Source organism: Amblyomma americanum, chromosome 1 (genome assembly GCF_052857255.1).
Source record: "Amblyomma americanum isolate KBUSLIRL-KWMA chromosome 1, ASM5285725v1, whole genome shotgun sequence".
In the NCBI taxonomy this organism is placed as follows: domain Eukaryota; kingdom Metazoa; phylum Arthropoda; class Arachnida; order Ixodida; family Ixodidae; genus Amblyomma; species Amblyomma americanum.
The window spans coordinates 268,279,499-268,301,651 of NC_135497.1; the positions used below are offsets into that span (position 1 = coordinate 268,279,499).

Genomic DNA, 22,153 nt, shown 5'->3' on the forward strand with positions numbered 1-22,153 from the left:
GCTCCGCGGGTGTCTGGCTATTCGTTTAGCGGCGGCGGTTTCACTGCGTAGCATCCTTACATCAATTCCCCCTAGCAAGAGGCGCGCAATACACTACTGTCATTTCACCGCTGCATTGGTCGCGCAAGGTAGCCGCGCCCCGGAAGGCTTTTAGCGCGCTCATCTTCTGCGCTGGTTTCCTGGCGTACCGTAGAAATCGAGGAAAAAGTTGAAAAAACCGGCACTATCTTCCCCCCAGAGTAGCGTAGAAATCGAGCAGCGAAAACACTGCTGAGGTTCGGACTGCAAGCTGTCGGCTCCGTTCGTTAAGTGCGCCGCAACTCCTCGCGTGAACAAGCATGGCTCCGTGGGTCATCGTTGCTTTTTCCCTGGTGCTCGTCGAGATCACGTCGTCGCAACAGACCCTGAGCTTCACTGAACACGCCTCGCAGAGCCAAGCAGGTGCTCCAGGCCAGCCTTCGGTCTCTTCCTTGGGCGCGGCCGATGCCGGCAGCGCCGCGGCCGCGGTGGCGTCAGAGCGCGCGCTTGACGCGGGGGGCGACTCGGATGACGAGCCCGCGCCAGACGTGGAGGCCTTCGTGCACGACACCATAGACGCCGCCTACAAGAAGGCGCTGCCCATGGTGACCAGGTTCGGCTTTGACCCCTCTGTCTCGGCCGAATGCTCCCAGAGCCTGCTCAAGATGGCCCTGGCCTTCCGCCGCCTGGAACCGTGGGCGATACGCAGTGAGTGGGTCGAGGATTTTATGTCCTTTTCTAGCTCTGGTCGATCGCTGCGAACCAGCGGAGTGGCACGAGGCAAGTACTTTTCGTGAGGAGCATTCTCTGTATGAAGTCACTGTTTGCGGGCAACGGCTCTCAACGGGAAGTCGTAAACTGCGAGCTAGCCTTCACAGTGTGGATATGCCACTGCCTCAGAACAGGCCCCAAGCGGCCTTTTCTTTGGCTGTATTGCCCGCTGGCATCAAGGGCGGCAGGACCGCACACACAGAACTGCGAAGCGGTTTCAGGCGGCCTTACCACATTAACGTCATGCGCCATGCTCAATCTCGTGCAGAGACTGCTTTTTTGAAATTTGTGCTCATTTTTGAATCTGCCACACGAGAAACAAACTGCGTTGACGGCTTCTGTTAGTCTTGTTCCGTACTTTTGTCAGTCACTCTTGAAGTGACGAGAAGGTACACATTGATCCGCCTTTTTTTTTGCGGTAACTTCCGCCCGTGAACGATTATGCCTCGGTAGTGTACCAAACGTTATTAAAGTGCTAATGCGCAAGTCGACGAAGAAATTCACAAACGAGGACGCGTGCTTAACAGAGCTCAAAAGAGCACATCGATACCACACCACAAACGCGTTGTAAGCCCGGTTATCTCCGCACTCCTCTGAGGTTATGTGAATGTGTCGAGTCCACAGCGTATGTTATCTAGTCCGGGACTCATAGTCTTGTGTCACTCGTTGTGCCGGTGTTTATAAAATCACGTTTATCCGAGGGGAAGGCGGCCATCAAGAACGGACCGACGCGCTAACTGTCTCACTCTTGGTGGACACCAGAAGAAAATGATTTCGGTGCACTCACGCAAGTCAATCGCCTCAAGTGACTACAGGCACGAAAAGACGAGCAAACTCTAACCGCTAGTATAAGTACCAGGCGACTGGGACTCGAGGCAGCGCCACAATATGTTCATTGCTGAACATACGCATCCCGCAAAACTTTTGCTTGCTACTGCACGTAGCACGCACGATCTTGAGCATGCTTATAGTCGGCACAACCCTCCTGTGCGACTCTGGTGCCGCAACGCACCATAAACCTGCACACTGCAAACGTCCCTGTGGGCTTCAGGAAAACCAAGCGACTAGTTTAAGAGCAGCAGCAACTACCAACTCTGTGGAAGACATCCCGCATTTCGCCCGAGAACTCAGAAGGCTATCACCTGCCCGTGAAGCTCTGTGTGCTATTAAAGCGTCCGTAAGGCTGGCGCCAGTGAATAAAAATGACGCCAATAGCTCTAGAGCCTTTTTTTATTACTGCTGTAGCAACATTTGTTGAATATATCTGTAAGCCACCGCAGCAGTGGCCTAGTGGTTAGACCATCCGCCTCGCATGCGAGCGGTGCAGGGTTCGATCCCCAGTGACGGCGGGTGCCCATCGGTTTCCAGTGGGGACAAGCTTTTCCCTGGACTTGTGGTCGGCTTCTCTGGGAAATGGAAGTGCTTGGGAAATTCGTTTTTGAGCCCAACTTCCGTAGACGAAAACACCTAGTGCAGTGCCACTCTCTAGCCAAAGCCGCCCTTGACTCATTCAAATTCATCATCATCATCAGATCTGATACCTATTGTTAATTTTTTCTAACTGCAAATTAAACGTGACATCTGTGGGTCTTACACCAAAAAACAATTGTAATAGTTGCGTGATTTTTTTTTTAAATCCATGCATATATGTGGTCTCAGCCGCCGCGGTGGCTCAGTGGCTATGGTGCTCAGCTGCTGAACCGAATGACGCGAATTCGATCGCGGCCTGTAGGCGCTGTAGGCCCGTGTACTGTGCGATGTCAGTGACCGTTAAAGATCACCAGGTGGTAGATATTATCCGGAGCCCTCCTCTACGACGTCCTTGATAGCAGCTGAGTCGCTTTGGGGCTCTAAACCCCTAAAACCAAATGAAACTCGGAGGTTTTAGTGCATCGTCTCTTTCTGTCCCCTCACCTCTTTTATTTCATTTATCCATTCTGCCTGCTATCCTTTACCCCGCCGCGGTGGCTCAGTGGTCATGGCGCTCGACTACTGATCCGGAGTTCCCGGGTTCGAACCCGACCGCGGCGGCTGCGTTTTTATGGAGGAAAAACGCTAAGGCGCCCGTGTGCTGTGCGATGTCAGTGCACGTTAAAGATCCCCAGGTGGTCGAAATTATTCCGGAGCCCTCCACTACGGTACCTATTCTTCCTTTCTTCTTTCACTCCCTCCTTTATCCCTTCCCTTACGGCGCGGTTCAGGTGTCCAAAGATATATGAGACAGATACTGCGCCATTTCCTTTCCCCAAAAACCAATTATTAATATTGTGAGGCAGAAGAACGCACCAGCAAATTCACCTTTTTACTTCAGGTAGGCCGAAGCAGCAGCTACCGACTAGTCACAGCTTAGCAACACTTCGTCTTCTTCGCACGACCCGATGACCGATGATGATTACGCTGAGATGAAGATGAAGGTCACTCACAGTGCTTACAACATTCCCCCTCCCGAACGAAAGCGACCATCCTGGTCGCAAATTAAATCTTAAGGTCGGCGGTTAAAGGGTTTCAAGCGCGACACGTGCACAATCTCGGTGCCGCGACACCGACGATCGCGAACAGGCGATGCAGGTGTGATGAGATAGTTTACAGGGGAAGTTTGTTCCAGAACCGTGTACGGGCCAATAAAACGGCTCAGAAACTTTTCACACAGGCCGGGGATGCGAGTAGGTGTCCAGAGTAGCACTTCGTCTCCAGGGCGGAAAGACACTGAGCGATGAGTCGCATCATACGTGCTTTTCCTGGAAGCTTGAGTGGCTTCAGTTTGAAGGCGGGCACGATCACGGCAGTGGGCGATACGAGACACGAACTGTTCGTGGGAAGGCGCGGCAGAAGGAGTAGAAGCTGTGAAGAAAGATGCTTCGAGGGAGAAGGTAGGATGGCGGGCATAAACAAGAAAAAACGGAGAGTAGGTGGTGGTTCGTTGAACGGCAGTGTTGTAGGCGAAGGTTACAAAGGGGAGTAAAGAGTCCCAGTTGTTGTGCTGAGGGTGAATGTAGGTGGATAGCATATCAGAAAGGGTGCGATGAAAGCGTTCTGTGAGGCCATTGGTCTGAGGGTGGTAAGGAGATGTAGTTTTATGCACCGTGCCTGAAGCATGAAGCACTGCGGCGAGGACGGTGGAGAGGAACGACTTGCCACGATCGCTAAGGAGGAGGCGAGGGGCGCCGTGGCGAAGAAGTATGGTGTGGAGGAAGAAGTTGGCGATTTCGGAAGCGGAGCCGGAAGGAAGGGCTGCGGTTTCAGCGTATCGGGTGAGGTGGTCAACGGCAGTAACGACCCAGCGGTTGCCAGCTGGAGTCAAGGGCAGGGGTCCATACAAGTCGATTCCGACGACTTCGAAAGGTGTGGAAGGACATGGGAGAGGTTGCAAGAGACCGGCAGGAGGCGACGTAGACCGCTTGCGTCGTTGACAAGGGATGCAAGACGCTACGTATTTTAATACTGAGGTTGAAAGGCCAGGCCAGAAGAAACGACGTTTGATGCGGTCATAGGTTTTGTGGTACCCAAGGTGACCTGCGGTGGGGTCGTCGTGGAAGGCTTGTAGAACTTGAGGACGCAGGGAAGAAGGAATTACGGGAACCCATGTGTGGCCCAGTGGGCTGTAGTTGTGCCAAAATAATGTGCCATCCTGTAACTTGAAATTTTTGAGCCGACGACGGAGACGGGCATTTGGAGGTCTAAGAACACCGCTGAGACTATCAATCAGCTTTTGACAGTAAGGGTCAGCACTCTGGTGGTGAGCAAGATTGCAGTGTATATCTGGCATGGGAGCAATAGAGGCGGCGCTCAAAGACTGCATAACTGTAGGGTTTAAATGGCTTGACTCCGTTGGGACAGGAGAGGAATGCGAGGACATGGGTTGCGACGGCAAAGCAATAGGGCAACGAGAGAGAGCGTCGGCGTCCTTGTGCTTCTTGCCCGATTTGTAAGTGACAGTAAAGTCGTACTCTTGAAGGCGGAGGATCCACCGCCCGAGACGACCGGACAGATTTTTCAAAGTGGATAACCAGCATAGGGCGTGGTGGTCAGTGACGACTGTGAAGTGACGGCCGTACAGGTAAGGACGAAACTTCTGAACAGCCCAGACGACGGCGAGACATTCTTGTTCGGTAATAGTGTAGTTTTGTTCCGCAGAAGTCAGAGTTCGGCTCGCATAGGCAACAACATTTTCTGTAGAGGTGTTTTGGCGTTGCAGAAGGACAGCGCCAATGCCATGGCTGCTGGCGTCGGTGTGCAAAATTGTCGGTGCTTTATCATCAAAATGGCAGAGGACGGGACCCGAAGTCAGAGCACGCTTCAGAGTTTCAAATGCTTCTTCGCAAGCAGGAGACCAGATGAAAGGCGTGTCGTTGTGAAGAAGCGCATGTAAAGGTGAGGCAATAGAGGCGAAATTGCGGATGAATCTGCGGAAGTATGATGCCAAGCCGAGGAAACTGCGGAGATCTTTGACCCGAGTTGGACGGGGAAAGTGCAGCGCAGCAGCGATTTTTTCAGGGTCAGGCTTAATTCCTTCGCTGCTTACGAGATGGCCAAGAACTTTAATGGATTTTGATGCAAAACGGCATTTCTTCGTGTTTAGCTGTAGGCCAGCGCTGGAAAGTGCTGTCAAAACTGCATCGAGACGAGTAAGGTGATCAGGAAATGACGAAGAAAAAATGACGATGTCATCTAAGTAACAGAGACATGTTTTCCATTTGAGGCCGCGGAGAACTGTGTCAATCATACGCTCGAATGTAGCAGGAGCGTTGCAGAGTCCAAAAGGCATTACATTGAATTCGTATAAACCGTCCGGTGTTGCAAAGGCGGTCTTCTCTTTATCATCTTCATTCATGGGGATCTGCCAGTAGCCTGATCTTAAGTCAAGGCTGGAGAAAAATTGGGCACCTTGCAAACAATCGAGGGCGTCGTCAATTCGAGGGAGGGGATACACATCCTTACGAGTTATTCTGTTTAGAGCACGGTAATCTACACAAAAACGAACCGAACCGTCTTTTTTTTGCACTAGCACAACAGGCGATGACCAGGAACTAGACGATGGGCGTATGATGTTGCGTGCAAGCATGTCAGCAACATTTTCCTGAATAACTTTGCGCTCGGTTGGAGAAACACGATAAGGCCGGCGTCTAACTATGCTTGATCCGTCGGTGAGTATGCGATGCGTTGCTGCAGCGGTTTGACCCAGTGTGCCGGAATTGACGTCGAACGAGTCTGCGTGCTTGTTCAATACAGCGAGCAATGCGTCTGTCTGGTCTGTTGTCAGGTCGGTGCTGATCGTGTGGCGAAGTGCTGCACTGAGCGAGGCAGGGGATGAATCAGAGCGATCGGAGGTGGAAATGGGAAGAAGTGTGACAGGCTGGGCGGAAGCAATTGATGCAACAGTAGAGTCGCGTCGCAGAAGAATGGGCTCTGATGTGGTGTTGAATGCGGCGAGAAGAGAAGAACCGCTGGAGAAGCGAAGAAGGGACACGATGATGATAATACCTCTTGACAGGAGACGAGGGCTGGGTGTAATCAGGACGTCGCCATCGGTGACGGCGTCAGAAGTGACAGATAGAATATCTTCGTTGCCCGGATAGAGGACGTGATCGGCAAGCATAACTACACGGGAAGAAAGTGGTTCTCTATCGGCAAGAATGTTGCATTCAGTGACTTCAATAGTGGGAGGGGAACACGTAATGACTGCTGAGGCGTTTTGGAGGAAATCCCAGCCGAAGATGAGTTGATGGACACAGGAGGATAGGACAGCAAACTCAATGAAGTGCAAGATGCCATCAATGGTGACTCGGGCTGTACACGCTCCACAAGGGTTAATATTCTGTCCATTTGCAGCACGTAAAGGAGGACCGGTATAAGGTGTGCGCACTTTTCGCAGTTTTAAACACAAGTCAAGTTTCATAATAGAAATAGCGGCGCCGGTATCAATTAAAGCTTCCAGTTCATGTCCCTCAAGGAATACAGTCAACATGTTTGATGGGAGCAGAGGAGGAATTGGAGCGACGACAGGCGGTGCAGTTTTACCTCCGGAAACTGCACAGGTTAGTTTTCCGTTTGGCGGGCAGAAGCTGAAGATGGAGGGCGAAGGGGCGACGAAGTCCGGCGAAAGGGTGACGGGGAGCGACGACGCGATGGCCGTGCTGTCCTAGACCGGTCAGGAGAAGTCGACGGGGAGGAAGAGGGACGGAGGTCATTATCGGTGTAGTACTGGCGAGGAGGAAGCTGGTAGGCGTCGTCACGTCGAACGTACCCATAGCTCGCACGCTCATCTCGCAGTCGTCGGCGACAAACGCGTGTTACATGGCCGCGGATTCCGCAGTAGAAACATACTGGACGAGGTGGGAGAGGCCGCCAATTACCATACACCGGTGGTCGCGGGGACAGGGCGGCGAGGCTGGGTGGGTCGGGCGCGTGATGGACAGGAGGACAAGGAGGAGGAGCCGCAGTGACTTCAGCATACGTCGGAACGTAGGGAGGGGCTGGTGGTTCTGTAGCCATGGGACGATTGAGTGAAGTAAGCTCCTCCTTGATAATGCCACGCAACCCAGTAGATTGAGCAGGTGGGCGTGAGAAGGCAGGAACCGACGAAATATCATTGTGGAGCTCTTCCCGTATTATAGATCGTATGATGGTGCGCAGATCAGTTTCGGGAATTTGGCTCGGATCCCAGGTGTTGTTGAGGCGGCGCGACTGTAGATAGTCAAGTCGCTGGCAAGTGGCACGAATGTCTGCCACCGTGACGGGATTTTGGGCAGCTAGAGCTGCGTAGGCAAAAGAGCCAATTCCTTTTAAAATATGTCCGACACGTTCAGCCTCGACCATGCCATTGTTAACTCGCCGGCAAAGGGCGAGTACGTCCTCAATGTATGATGTGTATGTCTCTCCTGGAAGCTGCACACGGGTCTCTAGCTTCTTTTGAAAAGAGGTCGGACCAGCACCAACAGTTCCAAATATCTGGCGGATCTGTGTCGTGAATTGAGGCCAGTCAGGAATGGCGTCCTCATGGTTGAGGAACCACGTCTTAGCCACGTCACTCAGGTAGAATGAGACGTTGAGTAGCTTCATAGAAGCGTCCCAACCGTTAAAAGCGCTCACCCGATCGTACTGCTGTAGCCAGTCTTCGACGTCGTCACCGCGGAGACCGGCGAAAACCGGAGGGTCGCGCTGACGTGAGGTAACTGACCAAGTTGGGTGGGTCAAATGGTGCTGAGCAAGTGCACCTTGGGACGTCAGTGGTGCAGAGGTGGCATGGGCAGCCGTGGGATGCCCATCGGTAGCTACAGGCGCCGGAACGGGGAGAGCAGGGGGATGTGACTGCGCCATGGCGGTTGATGTGCCGCCAAGAACACGACCGGAACGGAGCTCCAGGGGGTGCCGCGTTGAGGACGCTGGGATCAGGAGTCACCTCCACCACTTGTGAGGCAGAAGAACGCACCAGCAAATTCACCTTTTTACTTCAGGTAGGCCGAAGCAGCAGCTACCGACTAGTCACAGCTTAGCAACACTTCGTCTTCTTCGCACGACCCGATGACCGATGATGATTACGCTGAGATGAAGATGAAGGTCACTCACAGTGCTTACAATATTATTATTATGCTATCCTTTATTTCCGCTGCCCCAGCTCAGGTGCTTCAGTATCGACGGCAGATGCCGGGGCTAGCAAAAATCTTTTCCTTTCTTTTTACTATTATTTTAACAAAAAAACCACTTACTACTACTACTAGTGCAGGCTTCTCTTTATGCTGACAATAGAAAAGTGTCCACTATTACCACATACCGCACTAGCATCGCTGGGCAACGCGAGTTACTAGATAAACGAAATGGTTGAGAAGACTCCGAGCGCGACCGCGGAACGTCGGGTTGTGATGACGTTCTTAGCGAGCGAAAGTTCAAAACTGAGTAAATATCGAAACTGAGCGAAAATCGGGAATCACTTCAAGCGCAGTAATGTGAGTCTCTGTATAATATTTTGAAAACATGAGAACGGTTGAATCATGGCGGTGCGTCGCGGAAAGACTATAAAGGCCTGGGTCCCTCGGAGATCACTGCAGCCGTTCTGTCGAATGGTCCTCGAAAACCAACTGAAAACATGCCCGCAACCTGAGGAAGGGACTTAGCTTCTGCTATTAAGAAAGCAGGAAAAACCAATCTATGGTTGGTGTGAACGACTTAAGTTCTTGAATTTAAACATTCTTTAGGTGACAAAGTAGCTTTGAAACTTCAGCCGGAACATTTTCTGGATAGCCTGCAACGACTTAAAGGGAAAATACGTTTTTATAGGAGTGCCCGTCCTTCGCCGGTCGCAATGCCAATACAGTGACTAAACGCAGAAGTCCCCTTTCTCCCCTGAGCTTCCTGATCAAAATAGTGGAAGTTTGACGAGTCTCCAACCCTCAAATTGCACAGAACAATTCCAGCGAAGCACAGTCGCCATTCATGTTGATATCATGTTCACGGGTACAATCATAAATAGTGCTATACTCCTATGAGTATTTCGATGGTGGGCATGACGTCCTGACAGAAAAGGGGATGGGATTTAGTTATTGTAGGTAATGTGTTTATGCAAGGCAGTTCACGCCTGAAAACTACACTCAAAATAATTTTCGCGGTAGAGGAACTCCGCTGCCAACCACTACAACTCATCTCAATCCCCGACAAGGTTCCAAGGCATTTCCACCGGTCGCATTCTTTGCGAGCTTCTCAGGAGTCATTGTTTAGGCCGCGACAAAACTGAAAAACCCTACCAGTGTTCTGAGATTCAAGTACTAGCGCGTGTAAGTTCACTACTATAAGGGGGCATGAACGAAACAATAAATGCAATTGATCTTTGTTTGCGTATGTTGTACCATTGTGAAAACCCAAAAGGCCGGGTTCTGTCCTTACAATCCAACTACTTCCATGCTTAGGAAAGCATACGCTTTGTTGATTTGGTACTCGTTTTATTTTTTACCCCGTGGCTCAAGCTTGGTAAGCGCGAGCAACACTTCGTTTTCACGCTTTATAACCTCGAAACTGACACATTTTTAAGCATTTATTGATGCGAAAGCATCATATGGCTCTTGAGGCTGGAAATCCGGCTTTGTCAACGCCAGACAGCCCGAAAACTCACGGGATCTCATCAGGAAATAAATTTCTCCCGAAGTGGGTTTCGAATCCAGCAGGCCGGCGCCAACAGATAATCTTCGCTGGCTACTTCATTAGAGCACTGCGCCATCACCGCAGCGCAACACCCCGTGAGCTAAACTGCCAGTTTCTAGCGCTGGGTTTGGATATCGTCTTCTTCATCAACTGGCATTCGAGCGTAGCGAACAGATTAGGTTCGCTGTCCGCTGCATTAGAGTAGCACGCCATCGCCGCAGCCGAACGCTCCGCGAGCATGCTTTGCATTCACAGCACGTAAGTAGACTTACGTGCCCTCTATAAATTTTTCAGTATGCCTTCTGTCCACGCTTAGGTAATGACGTTAAAACAGCTATACAAAAAGACCCGACCGAATCCTCTCCGCTCAGTATAGTTATTTTCCAGCTTCAGCACTTGCGTACAGTGCATCGGCGCTGTGCGGCAAAAGAGAGCTAAGTCGCGAATGCAAGTATATGACATACGTGTTACTTGCTGCCACCTTTCTTCCTTGAGCCTTCAACCAAAAATACCGTAAGGATTTCGACAGCTCACTAGCTGGCTTAATACCAGTTCTATTCAGTATATCGCACGGCGGACGCATTGCTTCAAAGATAGTGGTTTATGCTCGGCCAAAAACAGGGGAGGGGGGGGGGGGGGCGGTTCTCATCTTAACTGCCCCCCCCCCCCCCATTTTTTTTGTTGTGCTCGACCTTTTTTTTGAAGTAGGAAAACAATGGCTTCCGTATTCCTGCGAAGAGCGTCATGATAGGTTGCAGGGGACTGCGTTGGCACAATATGTGAGCATTCATACTTGTTGAAAACTAGTGATTCATGTCCTCTTGAGACCCGGTGATGAAATTCATATTTTAGCAGCACAAAAAGCTGAGACAAGAGCAGAGACGTACCGCAAGACAGGCGCTCCTGTGTTTTGTTCCGTCTTTGCTCTTCGTTTTTTCCTGCTGTTAAAATCAGAATCTAAAGCAACTCGCTCAGATTTCTGTCCTTCTTGTGAAAAATTCGTCAAATATATATAAGGCTCTTCGTTTCCGGGTCAAACTTGTTTTCCCGCGATTCCTTCACCCCGAGAATATTTATGAAAAGCCGGGTTAAACGTGATTTCTACCCGACGACGTTTACCAGTGCACAAAGCCTAATGCACCGTACTTAATCTAGCGGACGCCTCGTGCTTATCTTAAAGCGGAGCATTCAATTAATTGTTGATTTAAAACCTCCTTTAATGCTTGCTATTCATATTGCAGCTTAGTCCCAAAATACGTAAGTTCGAAAACCACGCTTTAGAGAGGAGAGGCCAGAACACATGCATTGGCCGTATGTCTTAGTGATACCAATGGATCAAACCTAACTCACGCCAGTGATGTCGTGTTCCAGTGCTGTTACGCGCTTAAAATGACGGCTCCGCTGTGATGCTGAATGAATGCTTTCGCAGTGTGCAAAGACAGACAGGTCTAGCGCCGACGAGAAAGCTCCGCGCTTGGCGATAGTAATGAATGAAGCGAAATAAATACAAAAAGGAAAATCTAATCTTGCAAACAGCTTTTTGGTGCATCCTGACATTTCTTCTGTGTTTATGAAAATAATACACAATAATAGAGCATGTTAGGTCACGATCTAAAATCTCTAACAATGAAATATTCCTGGCGAAAAAATAACCAGAAAAAAACCAGAACTCAGGACTTTTTATTGAATAGACAGATCAGAATCCTAATTTGAGCTGAAAAAATAACGCCCGGTTTTTACTCCGTGAATTCTGGCAAAAATAAAACCCGAGAACGAAGAGCTCTAAATATACTTTACAACAGAATGGCAGGTGCAGCAACCATATGGAAGGAGGTTCAGTGCTGTAAAAAGCGTTTTCTCAGCTACATAGGAAATCCGTCCTGTTTAGAACCATTTATATTGAGCATATGGTCAAAGGCGTATTATTTCCCTCCTCTACAGGAGCCCTCGGAAAGGTGGCATTCAATGTGAGCATGCTTTACTGTGGCGACCAAAAATCGAGTGGATTTACGTGCCTTTAACAGGCGTTAATCCATCTTTAACCACTTACTGGCACTTGCAGCATTGCATCGAAGAAATATGAGCCAACATTTGAGCGAAGTGGCAGATGTATTTTTCTCCTCTGCTCTGGAAATAAAACGAGTTACTTCACATAGGACATTTCCCTGCACACGTGCAGCCCAAGGTTTTAAAGGCAGCATAAGGTACCCCAATCGCGCATATCCTAAGGGTATGAGCAGAAAAAAAAATAGTGACACAATTTACACTTCAGGTTTCACAAGGATATTAAGACAGAAAATAAAATAATTAATCAAAACGATTATATTTACTTAAAAAGGAGAAACTGGCTAGAAGATGGAAGAGAAGCGCTTGTTCTCTTCTGGTCTCTGCTCGCTTATACTACGGGCTGCGCCGAAAACTTCTATTCCAGCACATCTACGCTATAGCAGCAGGGGAACGACTTCCGACAAACGAAAAACGAAACAGTGGTATCAAGCATCAAAAAAGAAAATGTCCACAGTATATGCACACTGAACTCGTTATAAATGCATTACGCGTCATTTACTGTACACTATTTAAACAGGCGTTCCTCATAGCCTGAGTCGCTTTGGGACGTTAAACCCTATAAAACCAAACTATTCAAACAATGCTACTCGCATGAATTTTCGCGAAAAGGTTAAAGTGCGACAGCTTCTCGAGTTAGAACAAGGGCACCACACACCAGTATATTTGGCTCCGTGGCGCACTGCGCATTAAGTGGCCCAAGTGAACATAATTCTAAATACGCAGTGTGAGCAGTCCCACTTAAGCCTGCCTTCTGTCAGAACCACCTGCAATATATTCAACAACAACTGTGCATCGTCATGCAAATAATAGGGAGCATTCTGTGCAGTGCTTTGCAGTATAGGGCAGGACGGCGTTCCCTCTTTCACGTATGCGCTCAATAACCCTTCCATTTGTTTCTCATTCGGTGAGATTCATCCAACAGGCAATGACAAAACGGTTCTGCCACTTCTTGGGCCATTGACGACAAATTTCGTTTGAAAGAAACAACGCTCAAGGACGGAAGTACTTGAGGCGTAATTCGACATTGTTACTGAATTCAGGAACTTCAGGTCAACAGTAATGTGTAGCGTGTTTGTGCGCAGTCCTGTCAGCGGCACTTCCGGGTGTTTCTCACACCGTGCCCCCCGATATCCGGCAGGCAATGCATAAGTGCAGACAGAACTCTTTAATGTGCTCCGTTTAGTTCTGCCTTCACCTGCGCGCGGGAGAAACCTTAGTCGCTTCAAACCATGACGCTTCGCACGCTTTTTAAACACGCTACCTCAGTCTTCACGGAGTGCGTTGAACGCAATCACGTCTGCGTTTCCAGCAGCGAGCGTGTTCAAAATTGTTCCCTCTGGTAGCATACTGCTACCGCACTTGTTTCTCATTTACATTTTTTTTCTCGCTCTCAGAAATTCCGCCATATGTGGTAAAACACCCGCAGTTTATGTGTATTTAGCCTGCGCAGCAAGTCTGGGTGGAACAGCATAAAAAATTACACGGCATTTAACGTCCGAAGCTGTAAGTTAGCTAGCAGGACGCCGTATAGTGGATCAATCCCGGGTAAATTTCGACCACACGGAACTCTTTCACGCGCACTGACATCGTATACAGCACACAGGCGTTTTTTTGAATTTCGCCTCCTCTGAAATACAGTCGCCGCGGTTGGGATTCGATCCTGCGACCTTAGGATGAGCAGCAGAACACCAGAGGCATTGCGCCACCGTGGCAGAAAATTTATACGTTGCCCCTCTTCCTGTTCAGGTTTTTTCTTTATATATCTCGCTGTTGAGATTTTTTTTACAACACGATATAGCAACGAATAAGGTAGTATGCACCCTGAGTATGCATCCAAAAACGAAGCGGAGCACTTTGCACTGGCGTGTGCGACCTGGGCAGTGCAGCTCTTTTGTGCGCCGAAAAAAATCAGCATTTCTGTTGCTTCCGTGTCACAAAGACTTCCGTGGGCAGCTAGCTGTACGCGCAAAGTGGCGGTGCTTTTGTTCTCTCATTTTGTACGCATATAAAGGAATGAATAAAATGGCGCAATGCATGCCTTGGCTATGTGGAAAGCACCCGGCCTTTCAGAATAATTAGGAACCTGTTGCGCCGCAGTGTTGCTGCGTTTCCAGCTACCTAAACAGAGCACTAACGCGCATACCTGATGAGCCACTCTCCCGTGACACTACTTAACCACCACCACTACCAGGAAGTAAATCTTTGTATGGTAAATGTGAACGTCGCATTCGTGTTTCTCCCCCCCCTCCCTCCCCCTCCCCATTTTCAGGTTTTGATCTTCAGTGCATGGTAAGTGCTGAACAACCAAATAAAGTAAAAATTAAAACGCGCACTGGCAAGAAAACTATCTCGGAAAGTAGCCGACGCGACCGCCCTCATTCGACTCATTGACTATCATGGCCTTCCCGCGCTCAGGCATCGGCCACTCGCGCGCCGAGGTTAAGGGGCCTTCTTAAAGCGGCTCTAATAAAGTTACGTTATGCCTGAAATGTTAAAGGACGCCGCTTCACGAATATCGTCCAGCAAGAGTTTTTTTTATTGCACTTTGCAGAAGATGAGTTATCTGTAGTCAAAACTTGAATTTTAGCCTCTCCGCGCCTTTCTGTCTCCTCTCGTCACTTTCGGCACGCTGAAAGGTTGACGCTCCGCTGCCGGCCCCACAGCCGGGGAATGCGTGTCCGTCGTAGCTTCTCCTTCTTGACACTTCTTGAACAGCTGGAGTTACGCGGCTTACTGGACGCGGCCCTGGCGGTAGCTGCCTGACGTCTGAAAGAAATAGCCATCTCCGAACTGGTATACGCAGAGACAAAGGAGGGTGCGAGCATGAAAAAGTCGCTTGAAAGGACTCGCCTACTTTCGCGCCTTATTGTGGGTTCTTTGCTGCATGTACAAGCGTATAATTTCGCACAGGTATTCATGACAACACAATGCAGTAATTGAGCGAGTTGATATGCTCTCCTCGGAAGGTGTTTCAGGGCCCCTTTAACGTACGGAGACGTTCAAAGAGCTAACTTCAGGTGCCCCGCGATTTATTTTCGCAAGCCAAGCATAGCGCACCGCGCTATAGAATTGCGTTTAACTTGTCAACAGGGCCCTCTAGCCTCCTCCAGCGCTTGGCATCGATCAAGTGGCTCGCCCTAAACCTGAAAAGTGAGCACAGTGAGCATGTGCGTGCACGGGTAAGCGCGTACAGGAATTGAATGCGAAACACTGCCCCTCGTGGGGCTGTCCATGGTCTGAACCCCTTCTCCTCACCCCCTTCTTCGCGCTATACTCACCGGCCGGCAGAAGCAAAACATACTCGGTACTTGCTGTAAGGGACGCCGCGGTTAATTTGCTCTATTCTTAGTGGGCCGGTGGTCCTGCTCTGCTTCTTGAGCACGGCGCCAGCCCAACATTCACTTCCACGAACTCTATTGCTTGATGTCTTAATTATGTTTTCTTCAATTAAAAGAAAAATAATGGGACGACAGCTCAAGTGCCCTAAACATGAGGTCGTTTTTGTGAAAGGCTGTCTTTCTCCTCGCTGACCTTAGAAAAGAAAAAGGCCTAATTATTATCGAACGAAGTTAGCCCTGCTACATGACAGATACGTTCTTAGCTTAGGACACTGCGGGGAGAAAAAAAAAACTGCGCCATTCCATATCAGCACGTTATCGAACGTGGTTTTGCGCGCTGAGGTAACCAAAATAAAATCCGAGGTGGCGACGCATTCGGTAGCCGTCTTGTGGCGAACCTGAAGGTGGCCGCACCCGTCAGCCGGAGATGAGGTTTTACGCTACCAGTAATGCTTGAGTCTATCCCCCGCTCCTATCGCATTCCCCTTTCCTCTTCACCTTGACCGCGCGCCTGCGTTATCTTTCATCGTCATCAGCCTAACGTCAGCAAAATGTACGTCAATAGCATTTTAACCTTGTTTAATACTACTGTAGACAAAATTGGTTGAACAAATTTGTTACCCACTGTTAATTTTTATTGAGAGCAAATATAAATAAACATAACGTTGGTTGGTCTTGCACCGAAAGAACGTAACAAAAACAACGTGATTTTTATTTCAGCATATGCAAAAACGTGGGTAGTTCGAGTCACACTGGGTCGTTTTGTACATACTCAAAGGTCCCAATGCTGGCTGCTATTTATGCTGACAACGGACAGGCGTCCCCTATTACCGAGAAAGCTCCGAGTGCGACCCCGGAGCACAGGAATCTGAGCCCATGTAAAATGTGTTGCATATAAGAAAACGCTGAAAACGCACATGAAAACGTCCACTCCAAGAAAAAGGTCTCTCCCAGTTATCTTCAATTAACTTCGTTCTGCGACAGCTGCGGTCACCTTCTCCCCGCAGACTTTTTTTTTTATAGTCTCATCCGCCCACCTGACTTTCTGCAGCGGCCGACTACGAACGCCTTCTCTTGGTATCCACTCCGTTATCCTTAACGACCGACGGTTGTTAACGCGACAGCGTTAAGGCCCCCGTTCTGCAGAAAATCTGGCGTCGTCGATGTCGGTGTTGTGAGCGAAAAAGCAGGCCACCTACGTCACGTGACCTTGTGACGTTATCAAAACTGGCCCACTGTGGCAGTTAATTACAAGCCCCACTGGTGGTTGTGTTTGAATCAGCCACCTGCCAGGGCAGTGGCGCATCGCTTAACCGCTGTACCACTGTCCCAGGAGTGGTATAAGTACGTAAAGTACGGAATACCCGTGTAAGAGAAGTGATACGCAAAGAGGACCTCAGGCCGCTGAAGGGATGGATTAAAGTTACCGCGTCATACCACTAAGGCGGAGCTTAAGAGTTCGCTGAAGTTTTCTTGCCTTCGCGATAGCTAAATGCCCGGCCCATGCCCATTCCTTGATTTCGACAAGAATGTCATTAACTCGCGTTTGTTTGTGGACCCACTCCGCTCTTTTCCTGTCTCTTAAGGTTACACCCGTGACTTTCCTTTCTATAGCTCGCTGCGTTGTCCTCAATCTAAGTTGAACTCTTTTCGTTAGCCTCCACGCTTCTGCCCATAGGTGCCTACCGGTAAAATTCAGCTGTTATGTACTTTCGTTTTGAGGGATGCTGGTAAACGGTCATTCATGAATTGAGAGCACCTGCCAAATGTACTCCACCCCGTTCTTATTCCCCTCGCTATTGCACTCTCGTGGTCCGGATGTTCAGTCAATGCCTGCCCTAAATAGATGTACTCCCTTACCACTTCCAACGCTTCGCTACTGACCGTAATCTGCGGTTTCCATCCGAAAACTTGTTGTCTTTCTGCATATTAATTTTTAGACCTACCGTTCTGCTTTGCTCATCTGGGTCCTCGATCATGCTTTCCAATTCGTCCCCTCTTTCCTAATCCAGATCTCTTAATAATAATGGAGAGATCACGTATCCCTGCCTGTGGAGAACTATGGCACGGCCGCTCAATGGGCGCACTGGATGCCACTATAGATATTCCCCATTCGTCCGCCTCTTTCATAGCCTGGTTACTCAATGTCTGCATTACTGCTGAGGTTTCTCATAACCTACGAAGGGCGTGTGTGTGCGTGTGCCTGTGTGCGTGTGCGAGTGTGCGTGTGCGTGCGCGTGTGTGCGGGTGTGCGCGTGCGCGCGTGTGCGTGTTATTCTGCGCATTTTTCTGTCGCTTGATTGATGTTGTGAACATGGCCTATTGTTAAGTAGCCTTTCCGAAAGCCAGGCGTTTCTTTGGTTGAATGAACTCTAAGGTTGGTCTGATTCCATTAGTGATTACCTTAGCAAACACCTTGTAGGCCACGGACAGTAAGCTGGTCGATCCGCAGTTTTTTAAGTCATTGGCGTCCCCTTCTTTGTGGATATTTTTACCTCCATCTTTATGATTAAAATTTTTGCAGCTTAAGAAAAAATAAATATATCTGAATATCTTAACCATCCATCTCCTTCCCGCTTACAGCAGAGACTGGAGGTCGGGGCTTTGCGTTGTGTTTAGCGCACGGTTTCCAACGTTGTTGGAGCTTACCTCAAGCAGATAGGCAAAATTTATGAGTTAGATCAAGACTTATTTTTGAGGTTACTCTAGCGCATTTAGCAGCACTTTTTTATGCGGTGACGAAGTGTTAGTTGTTTAGATAGATCATCTCCCTAATATAGACAAAATGTCAAAATGGTTGACCGATTAAAAGAACCATCTGACGCCGCATTTTCTTGATCTACGTTTTTCTTCCAAAGTCTTCCTCGTTGTAAACAAACAGCAAACAAGTTGGCGCGTACACTGGAATAAAACCCTTCACTGGAACGTGTAATGTGTGCACACGCTCGCATTAAAAGCTCGTCGCTAGCGAAAAGCACGTACACTGTCGGGCACGCCATGTTCAATACAAGGGCCGTCTTGCGTGCTTTTTGAAGCAAGTGCGCTTTTACTGCGTTACTATAACAATGTAACACAAGTTTCTGAACGCTTCCATGAACAAAGCATGCCGTGGTTACGCGCCGCTAAGCAGCTCAAAGAGGAAAGTATGCAGGAAGAATCAGAAATGAAGAGAAGGAAAAAAATAGGGCGGTTAGCCAGGCGATCATTTGGTTTGCTATCCTACACTGAGAGGGCAGGAGGCTGGGAACAGAGAACAAATAAAGAAATACGTAGAGGGCACGTGCGCTTGCACAGTACCGCGGCACAGGCAGAAACATATTGCTATAGGTTGGGTTAGGTGACATTATCGAAGGACCTTTGCGTTTCATCTGCTTGAAGCGATGAAATGTTGAGCAGCTTATCTCTTTTCTTACACGACACACTGCCGATGCCAGATACCGTGAGGCCTGGTATCTTCACTTTGACAAGCCTAAGCAGTATAAAATGCGAACGCTCTAAGTATATTTTCGGTAAAAGAGACAAACAGTATCAATGTGCTCTTTCAATTCGATATCAAATCGCATGCACTTTTAGCGACGTCACACGCCCTTTAGTCGGCGTCTGAGCACTTTAATTGTGCTAGCGATGACACGACCTTGTGTTCATTCGTCAGTGCAGGAATGCCTTTAACGCCTACATCTTCGCCTCTGCGTGTCCGCGAATTTTTTGTCCGTCCGTTCGTCCACGCCACTAGATAAATTAACAGAAGAAAACTAGACCGAAAATAATTCCAGGTCTTCCCGGGTTTGGAACCTACGCCCCTTGAGTGTGCAACTGGAAGCATGTGTGACACCTTAAACAGCTCGGATATCGTTGCTTTTCTTTCTTTATTAACTCGGCTATTGTCACAACGCACCTGTGCATGTTTCTGGACGGCATTTCCACTTGCAAAAGTTAGTGGCCTGCGTTGAGCGTTGTGAAGCGGCTGCCTGATGGCAGAAAAGTAGCGTGCGAAGTGAGAGGGACAACAGGCGCAAACCCTGAACAATAATAATAATAATAATAATAATAATAATAATAATAATAATAATAATAATAATAATAATAATTGGTTTTTGGTGGAAAGGAAATGGCGCAGTATCTGTCTCACATATCGTTGGACACCTGAACCGCGTCGTAAGGGAAGGGATAAAGGAGGGAGTGAAAGAAGAAAGGAAGAAAGAGGTGCCGTAGTGGAGGGCTCCGGAATAATTTCGACCACCTGGGGATCTTTAACGTGCACTGACATCGCACAGCACACGGGCGCCTTAGCGTTTTTCCTCCATAAAAACGCAGCCGCCGCGGTCGGGTTCGAACCCGGGAACCCCGGATCAGTAGTCGAGCGCCCTAACCACTGAGCCACCGCGGCGGGGAAAACCCTGAACAGACGTTTCATGAACAGCGATAAAAAAAATGGCTGCGACAATGAAAGAAGAGGAACAAGAAAAAAAAAGGAAGCGGTCAGAAAAGCCATATTACTTGAGGAGAAGAAGAAGAAGAAGAAGGCAAGAAAGAGGTTCGTGGGGCAGTTTCGGCCGCGGCGACGAAGCACCAGAGGACCATAGCTTCCGCCACGGCAAAGCGAAAGCAAGATTGCGTTCGCAAGCGGCGGAACTATTAAGCTTCAGTTGCTGTTAGGTTCTGGGATTATAACAGACTGGTTACAAGCTTATAAGTTAAATTGGCGCCAGTTTGTAGAATATGAAGGGCAACGTTCTGTCTCCGTTGAAGTAGCATCCGGTGTGCCGCAAGGCACAGTTTCAGCTCCTGTTCTTTTTCTTATATACCACCGTCAGTACGCTTAACACGAACGCTCGAGCGGGTGTCTTCCACTGACATTAGTGCCGCTGGGTGTCGGCCGCTGGGTCTGACACAATACTAGGGCGGAATCAGGGCACTAGCTTGCTCCATCCGCCGCAAACACGCCGTGCAGTATGGTCTCGGACTCGGCGCCCAGCGCTGAGGGGCTGTAATATCAGCGCAGGACGCGCAATCGGGCGTCGTGTTAAGCGTGTTGACGGCGATGCATCAATGACATTGCAGACAACATAAATAGTACAGTGCGTTTGTTCACAGACGACTGCATTACTTACAGGGATGTCATGTGTCATGGAGACCCACTAATTCTTAACAACTTACTCGTTCTAGTTTCGGAAGGATGCCTGGTCTGGTAAATGACGCTGAACCTAGATAACACAGTCTGTTTGACAGTGACTAGAAAGAAAAGCCCTCAGATTTACACCTACGGAGTTGAACATCAGACACTACAAAGAGCAGACGAGCACAAACACTTGGGTATTATAATATCGTCAGACCTAAAATGGAGCAGACAGATTTGTTATGTAACATCGAAAGCACTCTCAGCACTTTTTTCTATTAAACGTTCCCTCAAATCTGCTTCACCTCACACCAAGTCAATAGCTTACCTCTCGCTTGTTCGCTCTGGGCTTGAATACAGCCTAATTTCTTGGTTTCCGTCTGCCGAAAATTGTATTGCTCGACTGAAAAGCGTCCAGCTGAAAGCCACAGGAGTCAATTACAACAATGCCTTCGTTGTGATTCCTGTATACAGAACTCTTGCACAAAGGCGGTCTTACAGCCATTCAGAATCGCGCTAAATTCCTGCGTCTTAAATTTCTTTTTCTCCTTTTAAACGATACATTCAGGATTGGTAAACATTAACACGTGACCTTTTCGAACATTGCAAATTCATGAGCAAAACATTAGAAGCACTTGCACGAACACAGATTTCACAGTCACACGCTCAAATTTTCCTTCTTTCCTCAAATCATCCGAGATCGGAACCTGCTGCCGAATGATGTTGTCGCCTGCACATCTTTAGATGCCTTTTTAGACGGCTTGTCAAACCTAGGTCGGGAGTGAGTGTCGTGATTTCGACTTGTTTGCTTTTTGTTACTTTTGATATTTCTTTGATCTTAAAAGTATTTTTGTTGTTGGCGCTTCATATCCTCCAGGGTAGCCGAATGTACGCATTTTTTTTAGTCCCATTCCCGCAACAGCCTCGTGCACGAGGATAGCAGTATGTTGAAATAAATAAATAAACATGCAATTGCGTCTCCAGCATAGAGTGCAGCCAAGCCTTCGTGGCGCCCTCGGACACTCGGCGGCGGAAGAAGCTTTACTGGTGCACATTTAAAGCGTAGCTTGAAGTTGACGTCGAACACTTGGTTGCCGTCCTGGGCGACGGGAAGAAAGACAAGCGCCACGAAACGGGTCAATAACAGTTTGTTTGCTGACAACGCTGGGTGTCTATGCATGACAAGAAAACACGGCGCACAACGCATGCATTCCTACAGTCAGGTAGTCTAGGCGAAGCTCGGGCTAGGCCGCAGTTCTTTAAACTCAGAAAAATGCACCAGGAAAGGCGACGAGTTGTTCCCATTGTCCAATTGTTATCGAATGTTACATCACTGAATGCAGCTTCTGTAAACCGTAGGGCTGGTGATATGGTCATGCTCTCGGACAAGTAATTAGAGATTAATGGCGATGGTTGTTACTTACATCACTAGAAAACCAACGCGAGTTCCAGGCGAACTCCGCCTTGCGGTTGTCTCACGGCTGAGCGTCACAGCGTGTGCGCCTAATCTTGCCGACGGTTAAGTGGATAGGTGGCGTGCCATGTATCTACCAGTCCGCGCGTTCCGTAAGACTTAAGGGGTTCGTACAAGGACTAAGGAACCCCGATGTAGTATCGTATAAAAATTGCACTTAGCGGGAATGTTCGTTTACGACTCAACTCCTATCCTCTCTGACGTCATGTTGCACGGATGCATGCCGCTCACATGGCT

The 22,153-nt window shown here is 48.8% G+C and overlaps 1 protein-coding gene across 1 annotated transcript in view; it reads left to right on the forward strand.

Moving 5' to 3' along the window:
• Positions 1–338: 338 nt before the first annotated feature.
• LOC144117627 (nose resistant to fluoxetine protein 6-like) overlaps positions 339–22,153 on the forward strand; it is a 55,369-nt gene continuing 33,554 nt past the window's right edge. The window contains exon 1 of the mRNA XM_077651246.1: positions 339–726. Coding sequence (XP_077507372.1) covers positions 339–726 — 388 coding nt within the window. The remainder of the gene's footprint in view (positions 727–22,153) is intronic.